The sequence below is a fragment of the Lipotes vexillifer genome, unplaced genomic scaffold (assembly GCF_000442215.2).
Source record: "Lipotes vexillifer unplaced genomic scaffold, Lipotes_vexillifer_v1.1 scaffold331, whole genome shotgun sequence".
Classification (NCBI taxonomy): Eukaryota; Metazoa; Chordata; class Mammalia; order Artiodactyla; family Lipotidae; genus Lipotes; species Lipotes vexillifer.
In genome coordinates, this window is record NW_006774049.1 from 1013287 (window position 1) to 1028327 (window position 15041).

The following is a 15041-nucleotide window of genomic DNA, read 5'->3' on the forward strand; positions in this document are numbered from 1 at the left end:
GTAGAGAAAGAAGACCAATAAGAGTTTGCACACATGCTCGCTCTCTCGCTCTCTCTCTGTTTCTCTTTTGAATGCCATTTTTGACTTGGGCTTTTGATATAACCATGGATATTTTCAGATTATGAGGATTATAGAATTTTCATTCAAGAAAAATACCTGTTTTCAAAACTTAGAAAAGGAACTGTTCATTATTTAATCAATTTTAATATCTGGATTTTTCTTTTTGTTACAGGAAACTGGAAAAGGTTTTGAATTTCAGAAATCTTCAAACCTGTTTAAAGGAAGCCAGTCTACTAGATTATTATGTATCTGGATTTTTGTGGGCAAGAGGAATGGACTTTTCTATTATTCAGTATTCAAAATTTATGACTTTACTGGATATGTTACTTCATAATCTTAGAAGTAAGTACATTATTTTTTCTTTTTTTAAGAAAAGAAAATTTAGTCCACTGTCAATTAATCTTCTTCTGTCTAAATTAATGTTCTTCAGCAAAAGTTCCTAATTTTATTGTTTTTTAGCAAAAATATAGTTCATATCTTCATTAAGTTATAAAGCTTCAAATAATACTTAACAAGGCTAAAGTTCTCACAGTAATTAATTTGCCAAATATGTTACTTTCATTTTGAAATCTTATTAGTGCCATCCATCCCCAAAATGTCAAGTAGCTCAGATTTATCTAGATATTTTTTCATTTTTTGAGCTGTTTTCATCTCATCTTACCTGTAATTATTATTGGGATATCTCAGGATTACTGTTAAGAGGAGGTACTTTGGTCAATATCAAAACCCCATGAAACAGACATTATTCACATACACTTATATTTTGTGACTTTTTTTCTTACATAAAATTGAAATGAGTTACTACAGGAAATTTGGAAATTCTTCCTTGGAGCAATTTAAAATGTGATGACTTTTGTTTGAGAATAAACAGAATTGCTACTTGGAAGGAGGAAAAGAAAGAAATCTATCGTTTATTTATTGCCAAGTCTGCACTAGGCAGTATGTTTAGTTCTAATCTTTAACATACATTATGGAATGCAGAGCAACTCCTGCAGGGGAGGTATCGTAATCACTATTTCAGAGTTGAGCAAGCAGTCCAGAGAACAAAGTTGCATAGCCGGAGAGTGGAAGAACTAGAACTTCAATCTTAGAGTATATAATCAAAAGACCTTTAGCACAATAAATGTAAAGGTGTTTCTGACTCAGTTGAAAGACATGCTTGTGTCTATGGGAGACAGCTTCCTTCCTTCCTCCCTCCCTCCTTCCTTCCTTCCCTCCCTTCCTCCCTTCCTTCCTTCCTTTCTTCCTTCCTCCTTCCTTCCTTTTTGTCTCTTCTTTTCTTTTTGGTTGTTTGCTTGTTTTTAGTTTCTTTATTTTTAATTTGGGCAGGTAGAAGACCTTGTCACCCCTAAAGAATTGTCACCATCATCCTAGTAAAATTTATGCATGGCTTTTGGTCACAAAAAGCTTATTCTGTTCTATGTATCAATTTCTAACTGTACGGATGCAGGGGAAATACTAAGTGAGTTAGCAAAGTTAGTAGAGAAGCCACTTCTGCCCCACGTGTTCTTCCTGCTCCTCATCACCTGTAACAAGGGAAGAATTGGTAGTTCTTGTATGTGAGGAGAAGAAATCACTATTTTCCTTCTCTACAAATAGGAGAATTTCATCTTTGCTTTTACTTTGGTATGGGTGCCATGTTAAACATAAATAACTGTACCAATAGAAGAAAAAAATAATTATAATTGATAATGAAAAAAATTGTATGATATTAACTGACTGACTTCAAATTATCCTGCACATAAGAACATAGTATAAAACTAACACAAGGGCTTCCCTGGTGGCGCAGTGGTTGAGTCTGCCTGCCGATGCAGGGGACACGGGTTCGTGCCCCGGTCCAGGAAGATCCCACATGCTGTGGAGCGGCTAGGCCCGTGAGCCATGGCTGCTGAGCCTGCGCGTCCGGAGCCTGTGCTCCGCAATGGAAGAGGCCACAACAGTGAGGTCTGCATACCGAAAAAAAAAAAAAAAAAAACACAAAAACTGAAGTCTCAGGTGGTTAGTCCTGAGAATTCAGTCTTTTCCAGTATTACAATTAAAAATACATGTTTTATTAAGAGACCTGATAAATAATATAACATTGTTTCAGTTGTTGAACTACAACCTTCCAAAAAAGAATTCTTAGTAAATCATCAAAAAGACAGACTTTGGCTGTTTTTTTCCTCATACACAAATATTTGTAGAATCTTTGAGTACTACATGTCTCGAAACATACTCTTTTAACACTGTTGCCGAAATTACTGGGCAAAGAACAATGTCAATATCAACTTGCATGGAAAATAATAATAGTATTATTGCCAACAATAAGATGAAGTAGATATGAGGATTATATGGCAAAGACTTCAAAATAGCTATTATAAAAGAACTTAAATGAAAAGTTATGCACATTGTTGAAACAAATGTTAAAATATAAAGAATCATGAAAGAAATGGAAGGTATAAAGAAGAAACAGATTAAAATTTTAGAACCAAATTATACAGTGGCCAAAATTAAAATCTCACTGGATGGAATCAATAGCAGAATGGAGAAACCAGTGAACTTGAAGATAGAACAATAGAAATTATCCAATCTGCACAATACAGAGAAAAAAAGACTGGCAAGCAAATGAACAAAACCTCAGGGACCTGTGGGACAATGGAAGTTCTAATATACATATCATCAGAGTCCCAAAAGGAGAAAGACTACAGTGCTAAACAAACATTTGAAGAAGCAATGGATGAAAACTTCCCAAATTTAGCAAAAGACATAAGCCTATAAATTCACGTGCTGACTAGGCCACAAACAGGGTAAACCAAAAGAAAAACAACATCAACTAACTGGATCTAATTGACATTCAGAGAACGTACACCCCAAAATAACAGAATAGTCATTCTTTTCAAGTGTGTATGGGACATTCACCAAGGTAGACTGTATCCTGTGTCATAAAACAACCTTAAATTTAAAGTAATTGACCTACTTCACTCTGTATGACAGACTAGGTCCCTCCACCTCACTACAAATAACTCAATTTCATTTCTTTTTATGGCTGAGTAATATTCCATTGTATATGTGTGCAACATCTTCTTTATCCATTCATCTGTTGATGGACACTTAAGTTGCTTCCATGTCCTGGCTATTGTAAATAGAGCTGCAATGAACATTTTGGTACATGAGTCTTCTTGAATTATGGTTTTCTCAGGGTATATGCCCAGTAGTGGGATTGCTGGGTCGTATGGTGGTTCTATTTGTAGTTTTTTAAGGAACCTCCATACTGTTCGCCATAGTGGCTGTATCAATTTACATTCCCACCAACAGTGCAAGAGGGTTCCCTTTTCTCCACACCCTCTCCAGCATCTATTGTTTGTAGATTTTTGATGATGGCCATTCTGACTGGTGTGAGGTGATACATCATTGTAGTTTTGATTTGCATTTCTCTAATGATTAATGATGTTGAGCATTCTTTCATGTGTTTGTTGACAATCTGTGTATCTTCTTTGGAGAAATGTCTATTTAGGTCTTCTGCCCATTTTTGGATTGGGTTGTTTGTTTTTTTGATATTGAGCTGCATGAGCTGTTTGTAAATTTTGGAGATTAATCCTTTGTCAGGTGCTTCATTTGCAAATATTTTCTCCCATTCTGAGGGTTGTCTTTTGGTCTTGTTTATGGTTTCCTTTGCTGTGCAAAAGCTTTTAAGTTTCATTAGGTCCCATTTGTTTATTTTTGGTTTTATTTCCATTTCTCTAGGAGGTGGGTCAAAAAGGATCTCGCTGTGATTTATGTCATAGAGTGTTCTGCCTATGTTTTCCTCTAAGAGTTTTATATTGTCTGGCCTTACATTTAGGTCTTTAATCCATTTTGAGTTTATTTTTGTGTATGGTGTTAGGGAGTGTTCTGATTTCATTCTTTTACATGTAGCTGTCCAGTTTTCCTAGCACCACTTATTGAAGAGGCTGTCTTTTCTCCACTGTATATTCTTGCCTCCTTTATCAAAGATAATGTGACCATATGTGTGTGGGTTTATCTCTGGGCTTTCTATCCTGTTTCATTGATCTATATTTCTGTTTTTGTGCCAGTACCATGCTGTCTTGATTATTGTAGCTTTGTAGTATAGTCTGAAGTCAGGGAGCCTGATTCCTCCAGCTCCGATTTTCTTTCTCAAGATTGCTTTGGCTATTTGGGGTCTTTTGTGTTTCCATACAAACTGTGAAATTTTTTGTTCTAGTTCTGTGAAAAAATGCCAGTGGTAGTTTGATAGGGGTTGCATTGAATCTGTAAATTGCTTTGGGTAGTATAGTCATTTTCACAATGTTTATCCTTCCAATCTAAGAACATGGTATATCTCTCCATCTATTTGTATCTTTAATTTCTTTCATCAGTGTCTTATAATTTTCTGCATACAGGTCTTTTGTCTCCTTAGGTAGGAGTGAAGTAAGTCAGAAAGAGAAAAACAAATACCGTATGCTAACACATATATATATGGAATCTTATTTAAAAAATGGTCACGAAGAACCTAGGGGCAAGACGGGAATAAAGACAGACCTGCTAGAGAATGGACTTGAGGATACAGAGAGAGGGAAGGGTAAGCTGGGACAAAGTGAGAGAGTGGCATGGACATATATACACTACCAAATGTGAAATAGATAGCTAGTGGGAAACAGCCGCATAGCACAGGGAGATCAGCTTAGTGCTTTGTGACCACCTAGAGGGGTGGGATAGGGAGGGTGGGAGGGAGGGATATGCCAGAGGAAAGAGATATGGGGACATATGTATATGTATAACTGATTCACTTTGTTATAAAGCAAAAACTAACACACCATTGTAAAGCAATTATAATACTCCAATAAAGATGTTTAAAAATAAATAAGTAAATAAAATAAAGTAACTGAAATTATACAAATATATTTTCTGACCATAATGGAATTAAACAAGAAATTAATAATAGAAATATGTCAGGAAAATCTCTGAACACTTGGATATTAAACAGCACAGTTCTTAACAGTCCATGAGTCAAAGAGAAAGTCTCAACAGATATTAGAAAAGATTTTTAAGTGAATGATAATAAAACATGAAAATTTGTGTGTTGCAGTTGAGCCGATGATAAGAGGGAAGTTTCTATCAGTAAATGCTTATATTAGAAAAGAATACAGTCTAAAATGAATAAGCTTAAACTTTAGGAAGCCAGAAAAAAAAGAACATGAATCAAACAGAAAAGAAAGAAATAGCAAACAGAAATCAATGAAATTGAAAATGGAAAACCAATGGAGAAAAATCAATGAAACAAAAATCAGGATCTTTGAAAAGATCAATAAAATTGATAAACAAGAAGCAAAACTAAGAAAAAAGAAGGCACAGGTTATCATTATCAAATATAAAAAAAGGGGTATCACTAAAGATTCTGCAGACATTAACAGAATATTAAGAGAATGCTAATTATATACATACATTAGAAAACAAAAAGGAACTGACCAATTCTCAAAAACCACAAACTAACAAAACTCACCCAAGATGAAATAGACAACCTGATATTCCCATAATGATTTAAGAAATTGAGTTTGTTGCTAAATACTTTTGGAAAAACTTCTTCAGTCCCAGATGTTTTCAATGGAAAATTCTATTAAACATTTAATGAAGCAATACCACCAATTATACATAACCTCTTTCAGAAATAGTGGAGGAAAGAACTCTTCCTAACTCATTTTATGAGGCTAAAATTATCTTCATACCAAAACCTGACAGAGAAAGAGAGAAGAAGGAGAGGTGAGGGGAGAGGGAGAAGAAAGAGAAGGAAAAGAAAAAGTAGAGGAAAGGTGGCAGAGTAGGGATAGGAGAAGGAGAAGAAATTACAGAGCAATATCCCTAATGAACGTAAAAAACATTCCCAACAAAATGTCATCAAAATAAATCAGGCAATTTATAAAAAGAATAATATGCATGACCAGTTGGGCTTTATCCCAGAAATTCAGTGCTGGTTCAGTATTGAAAATCTGATCAGTGTAAATAGTTGAAAGAAGAAAAAACACATGATCATGTAAATACATGCAGAGAAAGCATTTGACTAAATACAACATCCATTCATTATGTTTTTAAAGTCAGAAAATTAAGAAAAGAAGTGATATTTGTCAACCTCATAAAAGACATCTACAAAAAAGCCACCATCGTACTTAGTGGTAGAAAGACCAGATTCTTTCCCCATAAGATCAGGGTCAAGGTAAGAATGTCTTCTCTCACCACTCCTATTCAACATAAGAATAGGAGTCTTAGCAATAAGTGCAGTATGGTGAGAAAAAGAAATAAAACACATGCAGATTGGAAAGGAAGGAATCAAGCAGTCCCTGTTCTTAGATGAAATGATGCTGTATATACAAAATTACACAGACTCAAAACAATTCCTAGACCTAATGAGTTTAGCAAGTTTGCAGGAATAAGGTCAAAACACACAAGTCAGTTGTATTTCAGTATGCTAGTAATGTACATTGGTTACCAAAATTTTAACAGATAATATCATTTACAATAACTCAAAAAATAATAGAAGTACTTGAGTATAAATCTAACAAAATGTATGCAATCTATATGCTAAAATGATGATAAAAGAAATAAAGCCTAAACAAATGAAAAAACATACTGTGTCTTTGGATTAGAAGTCTCCACATGGTAAAGATGTCTTCTAGGGCTTCCCTGTTGGCGCAGTGGTTGAGAGTCTGCCTGCCGATGCAGGGGACACAGGTTCGTGCCCCGGTCCGGGAAGATCCCACATACCATGGAGTGGCTGGGCCTGTGAGCCATGGCCGCTGAGCCTGCGCGTCCAGAGCCTGTGCTCCACAACAGGAGAGGTCACAACAGTGAGAGGCCCGCGTACCGCAAAAAAAAAAAAAAGATGTCTTCTAAATTGATCTGTAGATTTAATGCAGTATCAACCCAAATCCCAGCAGGATTTTTTCTAGACATACTCATTAATTTTTTTAATTTATATGGAAAGGCTAATGACCTAAAACAGCTAAAATTTTTTTGAAAAATAAGAGTAAAGCTGCATCCATCTTACCACTCAATTTGAGAATTACTATAAAGCTACAGTAATGAAGTCAGTGTGGAATTAGTGAAGAGATGAACACATAAATTGATGGAACAGAAGACAGAATTCAGAAATAGACTCACACAAAAATGGTCATCTGATTTTTTTTTTATAAATATGCAAAAGCAATTCAGTGGAACCAGGTAACCTTTTCAATAAATGTTGTTGGAACAACTGCTCATCTATTTTGAAAAAAATGCACTTCAACCTGAACTTTCACTTGATACAATTAAATCTAAACGGCTCAGATATACATTTAAAATATAAAACTATAAATCTTTTAGAAGAAAACATAGGAGAAAATCTTCATGACCTTGGGTTATCAAGAAGTTGTTAGACGTGAACCCCAAAACATGACCCATAAAAAAAATTGGATTTCATCAAATTTTAAAACTTTTGTTTTATGAGCATCATTGTTAAAAGAATGAAAAGACAAACTACAGACAGGGAAAAATATATTTGCAAATCATATATCTGAAAAAGGACTTGTAATATACAAAGAACTCTCAAAACTCAACAATAAGAAAACAAACAACCCTATTAAAAGTGGACAAAGCCATGAAAACCCGTAACTTATGTTTAACCCTCAGACAAACCCAAATTGAGGAATGTTGTACAAAATATTTGCCCAGTCCTTTTCAAACTGATAATGTTATCAAAAACAAGAAAAGTCAGAGAAACTATCAATCTAGGGGAACCTCAGGAGGCATGACTACCAAGTGTAATGTGGTATCCTGGATGTGATCCTGGAACAGAAAAAGGACACTTAGTAAAAATTAAGGAAATCTAATAAAATATGGGCTTTAGTTAATTGTAACATATAAAATTGGTTTATTAGTAGTATATAAAGGTACCATGATAATGTTAGTTAGATGTTAAAAGTAAGAGAAACTGTGTGGAGTGTGCAGGAATTCTCAATACTACTTTTGTAATTTTTCTATAAATATAAATCTTTTCCAAAATAAAGTTTATCTTATTTTAAAAATGGGCAAAGAATTTGAACAAACCCTTCACCAAAGAAGATATAAGGATAGCAAATAAACTCCTGAAAAGTTGTTCAACATCATTTGTCATTAGGGAAATATAAAATAAAACCACTATAACTAATATGTATAAAATAGGTAACTAATAAGAAGCTTCTGTATAAAAAATTTAAAAATAAAGATGTTCAAAGAAAAGAAAAACACCACTATGAAACCACTACACAACTATTAGAATGGCTAAACTAAAAAATACTGGCAATACCAAATGCTGACAAAGACACAGAGCACCTAGAACTCTTATGCTTTGCTTGTGGAAATGCAAATGGCACAGCCGCTCTGGACAATAGTTGGCAGCGTCTTATAAAATTATATCCCATCCATCCCACTCCTAGGCATTACTCTAAAGAAAGAAAAACGTATGTTCACCCAAAAACCTGTGCATGAATGTTGTCTAGCAGCTCTATTCATAAGTGCTCAAAACTGAAAACTGAATGTCTATCAATAGATGAACAGGTAAACAAACTATGGTATATCCATACAGTGAAACACTACTCAGCAATAAAAGTGATTGAACCATGATACGACAATTTGGATCCGTCTCAGTAGCATCATACTGAGTTGAAGCCAGTCTCAAAAGATTGTATACTGTATCATTACTTTTATGGGAAATCCTCAACAAGACACAACTATAGCAGTGGAGAACAAATGAGTGTTTGCCAGAGGTTGGGGTGAGAAGAGGACATAAAAGGATAGCATGAGGGAGTTTTTTGAGGTGATGTAACTGTTCTGTATCACAATTGTAGTGGTGGTTACATGATCTTTACAAGGGTTTAAGTTCATAGAACTGTACACCAAAAGGAAAAGTCAATTTCACTTTATAATTTTTAATAATATTTATGTATGAAAACAAAGATAAAAGATTTAGTGAAAGAAAATATATATGCTCTAACAAGAAATAGAAACTATGCAGAATAAACTTTTAAAAAAGTAATGTGCAAGCCCTATATGAAGAAAACTTCAAAGAATTTTAAAGCCACAAAGGAAGTTTTTAACATTTGGAAAAAACTTACAATGTTCTTTGAAAAGCCTAACATCATAAAAATGCTAAATCTCACCAAGTTAATTTATAATATGAATATGCCAATAAAAATGCCAACAGTTTTTTGTTAATGTTTTAGCCTAGGGGTGGGTTACTAGGCAAGGTGATTCTGACAAAAAAATGTGGAAAATAAAGAAATAGAAATAGCCAGAAAAACTGTCTTTTAAAAGTGTAACAAGCTTTAGCGTATCTTAGTAGTAGTAGTACTAGTAGTAGTGTTATAAAATCTCAAGTATTTGGACACAGTGGTGAATCACTAAATAGAACAAAGGAACACAACAGAAAGTTAAGCAGTTGACCCAATCACTGGAATTCAGTATTTGGTAAAATGGCATTTCAAATCTGTGGTGAAAAGATAATTATTCAATAAATAATACTGGGACGACTGGGTATCCATCAAGAAAAAAATAAAATGAAATTGGATTCAAACCTGTCTTTGTTTATAAACCAGAATACATCCAAATGGATCAAACCCTTAAGTGGAAAATAAGTGGAGCCATAAAAATGTTAGAGAAAAACATGGGTTAATTTATTTATAGCCTTGGATGGGGAAGACCTTTATAATTATGCTTCAAAATTCTGAAGCCGTAAAGACAAAGATAGTTAAATTTGATATATGAAAGGCAGAAGTCTGCAATGAAAAAATACCAAAATCAAAATAAAATAAGAATTAGAAACTGGGAAAAACATTGCATCTCAGACATCAACAAACAATTAAGTTCTGTAATATAAAAAGAGCATGCAGAAGCAAGAAGAAAAAGACCAATAGTGCAATAGAAGAGTATGCCAAGGATATGACTAAAGAAATACAAATGATTCTTAAACAAATGAAAAGTTCAGCCTTAAAGATAATAAGAAAAATGTTAATTAAAACTATACAGAAATGTCACTTGTCATATATCAAATTGACAAAACTGTAAAATTTTGGTAGCATTCTCAGCTGTTAAAGCTGTAAGAAAACAAGTATTCTCTATATGTCTAATGGAAGTAAAAACCCCCTTGTGGAATGTAGGTTAGCAGCTGTCTATCAAATTTACAAATGTATTGTCTCTTTGACAAATGTATTGTCTATTCCTAGCAATCCAACTTTTGGGAATTTATCCTGCATATCCACTGGCACATGTGTAACCTGACATGTATGTAAAGTCATTACTTGCTGTAATGTTTGAAAAAGCAAAAGATTAGACACATCAACTGAAAACATCAGTGTGAATTCTTGTTTAATTTAATAGATATACAGATGAATAGTTGTATAGTTAAGTGTAAACACATATATACACATACTTCTTAGCTCTGTTCACAAAGAGGGCCAAAAAGCCATGACATCCAGTGGCAGTGAGCATACCACCCAGGACCCAGTTCTTGGATTATAATTTCATTCTCCAAGAAAAGGAACCAGGACTCCTTAGAAAAATGGCTGATTGTAGACCTAGAGCAGGGAACATAAAAGGTGAGCCTGGGGATATCTTGTAGTGGCCAAAAGAAAGTGCCAAAAAAAACAGAATGATGGGGGTATGTCAAATAAATAGAGAAGCCAACTGAAAAAGCTCCCAGTGCCCAAAGTTAAAATAATTTGAATGAAATAACATAGTATTGAATTATAATCCAAAGTATAAAATTAACATCCATGAATCCATACTGATGGAAATTAATGACTGAATAAATAATTAACTGGGGTAAAAGAGATAAATCTCCCATGTAAAATTCCCAGTAAATTTATGTAGATACTTCACCCTCAACAAATTGAACACCATTCGCCACCCCTTAAGTGAGGGCTGCAAACCTCCTTCCAAAGAGGACAGTGTGGAAAGGGGGAAAAATAGTAACTTTATAGTAGAGAAGCCTGACAGATACAACCTCAGCCAGGTGACTAAGGCTAACACCACTAGTGATGAGCCAGGTTAAATAGCAATACCCTAGATATAATGTGATGAGAATGGCACTGTAGTCTTCCTCTCCAAAACATTTAACCCCTGTCTAATCATGACAGAAGTATCAGATAAACCCAAATTTAAGAATATACTACAAAATATCTGACCAGTACTTCTCAAAACTGTCGAAGCCTTTAAAAACAAGGAAAATCTGAGAAACTGTGCTGTCTAAGGAGACGTGACGACTAAATGTAATGTGTCCTGGAGAGGATCCTGGGACAGAAAAAAGACTTCAGTAAAAACTAAAGAAATCCAAAGGGTGAACTTAAATAATAATATATCACTATTTGCTCATTAGGTGTGTCAAATGTACCATAGCTATATTAACAATGGGGGAAACTGTGTATGAGGTAGATGGGGACTCTCTGTGATATTCTTGCAACTTTTCTGTAAATCTAAAACTACTCCAAAATTAAAACTTTACCTGTAGGGATTAGCCTATTCCTAAATTGGAATACTGTGCAGCGGTAAAAAAGGAAAGAATGAGGAAGGTTTTCTAGGTATCATATGTTGTTACTGAGTAGAGTAAGGTGCAGAATTGTATTCTTTTGTTTATAAAACAGGATTAGTATTTATCTATGTCTTTATTTGTTATATATACAAAGAAATGCTGGAAGAATACAGAAAAAACTAATAAAATTTTCTGTGCGAAGGGTATAGGAACTGGGCACATGGACAACAGGACTGGAGGAAGTCTTCTCACAGTACACCTTCACATATATTTTTTGAACCATGTGAATATGTCATCTATGAATTAAATTGTAAAAAGAAACACATGACATGGACAGTCTTAAGCTTTGCAACCTCTGAGCTGAGAATTCACATACTAGAAACAGAATAAAGGAAAGTAGAAAAATTTCATGGATCTCACATTACAAATTTGACAAGAGATTTCCATTTTAAATGTTTTCCATAACATAACTTATGAAAATTTCTTTTATGTGAAACTTTATATTGTTGATATCAGTTCAAAAATGAATTTTTAAAACTTGACCACGATCCATCCAAGTACTCATAAACTATGAGAGAGCGAAAGTACGTATGTAAAACCTAACCGGAAAAAAGCAAGGGATCTAGTTTTCCTTCTGGCAGAAAAAAAAAAAATCCTCTCAAACCTTTCGACCTAACAAGGTTATAGTTACCATAAGGAAAGAATGTAATCTTAGCCAAGTGTGCCAGGGAAGGAGGTGAGTATGTTTATACTTAAACTAAGGTGGTGGAGTCCTGAGCACATAGTGAGCACTCCCATCCCATCCGGCAACATCTTCATAGAAAAAGCACCGAAGAGCACAGTTTGTGCTGTGAGCTGTAGTGTGGCCGACGGTTACTAATAAAATTCTAGTGTGGGGACTGTTACTTTATACTGACTCGGTTTCCGATCTATCCCTTGTCTCAGATTGTGCTACATTATCCGCAAGATATTCTGCAGACAACCCACCTGGAATCAAAGTAGATCAAACTAAAAGATTATGGAACGTAGAATTTGTAGTTATCTTAACAGTATATATGTATTTCTTTTAAGATATTTTTTTTTGATGTGGACCATTTTTAAAGTCTTTACTGAGTTTGTTACAATATTGCTTTCTGGTTTATGTTTTGATTTTTTGGCCTCCAGGCGTGTGGGATCTTAGCTCCCTGATCAGGGATCGAACCTGCACCCCCTGCATTGGAAGGTGAAGTCTTAACCACTGGACCGCCAGGGAAGTCCCTTAACAACATACATTTTGGGGCCTCCCTGGTGGCGCAGTGGTTGAGAGTCCGCCTGCCGATGCAGGGGATACGGGTTCGTGCCCCGGTCTGGGAGGATCCCACATGCCGCGTAGCGGCTGGGCCCGTGAGCCGTGGCCGCTGAGCTTGCGCGTCCGGCAACGGGAAAGGCCACGACAGTGAGAGGCCCACATATAAAAAAAAAAAAAAAAAAAAAAAAATATACATTTTGAGTTTCAGTTTTTCCAGGGCCTGACCAAGGACAGGATGTAGAGTATTAGACTTGGCATTTGGCCTCTATCTAGGTCGATGGGCCAAGATTGATTCTCCTCTGTATAACATGAATGTGGTAAATAACCATAGAATGCTTTTTAGTTCTATGAAGTTGAATTGTTTTTCCTCCAAACAGGAATGATGATGATGATGATGATGATGATAATGATAATAATAATAATAATAATTAACATTTATACAGAATTAACTTGTGTCACTCACAATGCCATTTGCTTTCCAAATACTTTTGCACTTAATTCATGCACAGTCTTATAAGATAGTTCCATTATTCTCCTCATTTTAAAAATGAGAAGAATATATGAGATTCAGAGAGGTAAAATCTGAACCCCAGAGAGCGAGAGCCCATCCTCCTGACTACATGAGATGTGCCTGGCTTTGGGCTAAATTCTAGAAAGCACTATATACATGTAATGTATATGTATCTTTTCAGTTTACCAAGAGTTTCCCATGCATTCCTTATTTGATCTTCACAACAGCCCTATTATTTTGAGGATTGGTATTATTCTCATTCACAGATAAGGAAAATGAAACTCAGATTACCTAGGTAGTAAATGGCAGTTATGAGGTACCAATCTAAATCTTCCAGCTAATTATAAGTTTAGTATGTTCTTTCATTACCCTAAATTTTCAAGGATAAATTTTATTTCTAACAGCCCTTAGTATTTAATTGGTCTAGTCTTTCATATTTTAATCACATCACTAAATGTGATTTTTAAAAGGGCAAACATTTCAGTCAGATAAGTGAAATGATAACTTTCCTAATTTTTAAAGCCATTATCTGTAGAAAGACATTAGACATAGAAAAACAATTTTAAAGAGTCAGTTATATTTTAACATAAGGAAATAGTAATATAAATTTATTTTTGTGCTTGATAAGTATAATCACATCTAGAATTAGAATCATCTAAATTTTTTCTCTGCATTTCTAATTAATACCATTTTATTAATAAAATGATTCAGATTTTTAATCCATTCATTTCTTAATTGCTTTTATCCAACAGATTTTTCATTTCTGAAATTACTCTTACTATTTTCAAAAGAAGTTTATCATAGAAAAAGAAATAGGGACTTCCCTGGTGGCGCAGTGGTTAAGAATCCACCTGCCAATTCAGGGGACACAGGTTCAGTCCCTGGTCCAGGAAGATCCCTCGTGCCGCAGAGCAACTAAGTCTGGGCACCACAACTACTGAGCCTGAGCTCTAGAGCCTGAGAGCCACAACTGCTGAAGCCGGTGCGCCTAGAGCCTGTGCTCCGCAACAAGAGAAGCCAGCACAATGAGAAGCACATGCACCGCAACCAAGTAGCCCCTGCTCGCCACAACTAGAGAAAGCCCGCGTGCAGCAATGAAGACCCCAATGCAGCCAAAAATAAATAAATTAAAAAATAAATTTAAAAAAAAAGAAATATTAAGTAATAATTGAACTCCACTTAGAATGATACAGGAAAGCCCAGTTATCCAGTAATAATTATATGTATCTGACAGACATAAAACAGGATCTGGAAGGAGGCCATGAGAATTGGACTAATTGTCATTCATTAAACCAGATTTTAATTGTTATATAGTTTTATGCTTTTCTAATTCCTACACATAGAAAGGAATCTAGACTAAACAAATTACAAGTTGGTGTTTATAGTGTCTTCCAAAATTTTAAATTACTTCACTGTCATTTTATTAGTAATTTGGGGACCTAGCATTTATATCCCAGTAAGAGAAGCTATGTAACCCAGAAATAATTGGATCTGACAATCAGCCTGTGTTCTCATAACTCCTCTGCACTCTCCCCTTCTACCTCCCTGAAAAAGCCACCCCATTAACAAGACATGAAAAGTTTACTAATGGTCTCCTAAGAGAGACAGAAGTTTGGTTGGGATTGGGAAGATGGGATTCACATTGTTCAGCACAGTTCTCCCCCAGGCCC

General features: G+C 34.9%; 1 protein-coding gene across 1 annotated transcript in view; it reads left to right on the forward strand.

Annotated features, from left to right (window-relative positions):
• Positions 1–15041, forward strand: part of CABCOCO1 (ciliary associated calcium binding coiled-coil 1) — a 120493-nt gene that overhangs the window by 16251 nt on the left and 89201 nt on the right. Inside the window, exon 3 of the mRNA XM_007448637.1 lies at positions 233–402. Within this exon, the coding sequence (XP_007448699.1) occupies positions 233–402 (170 nt within the window). The remainder of the gene's footprint in view (positions 1–232; positions 403–15041) is intronic.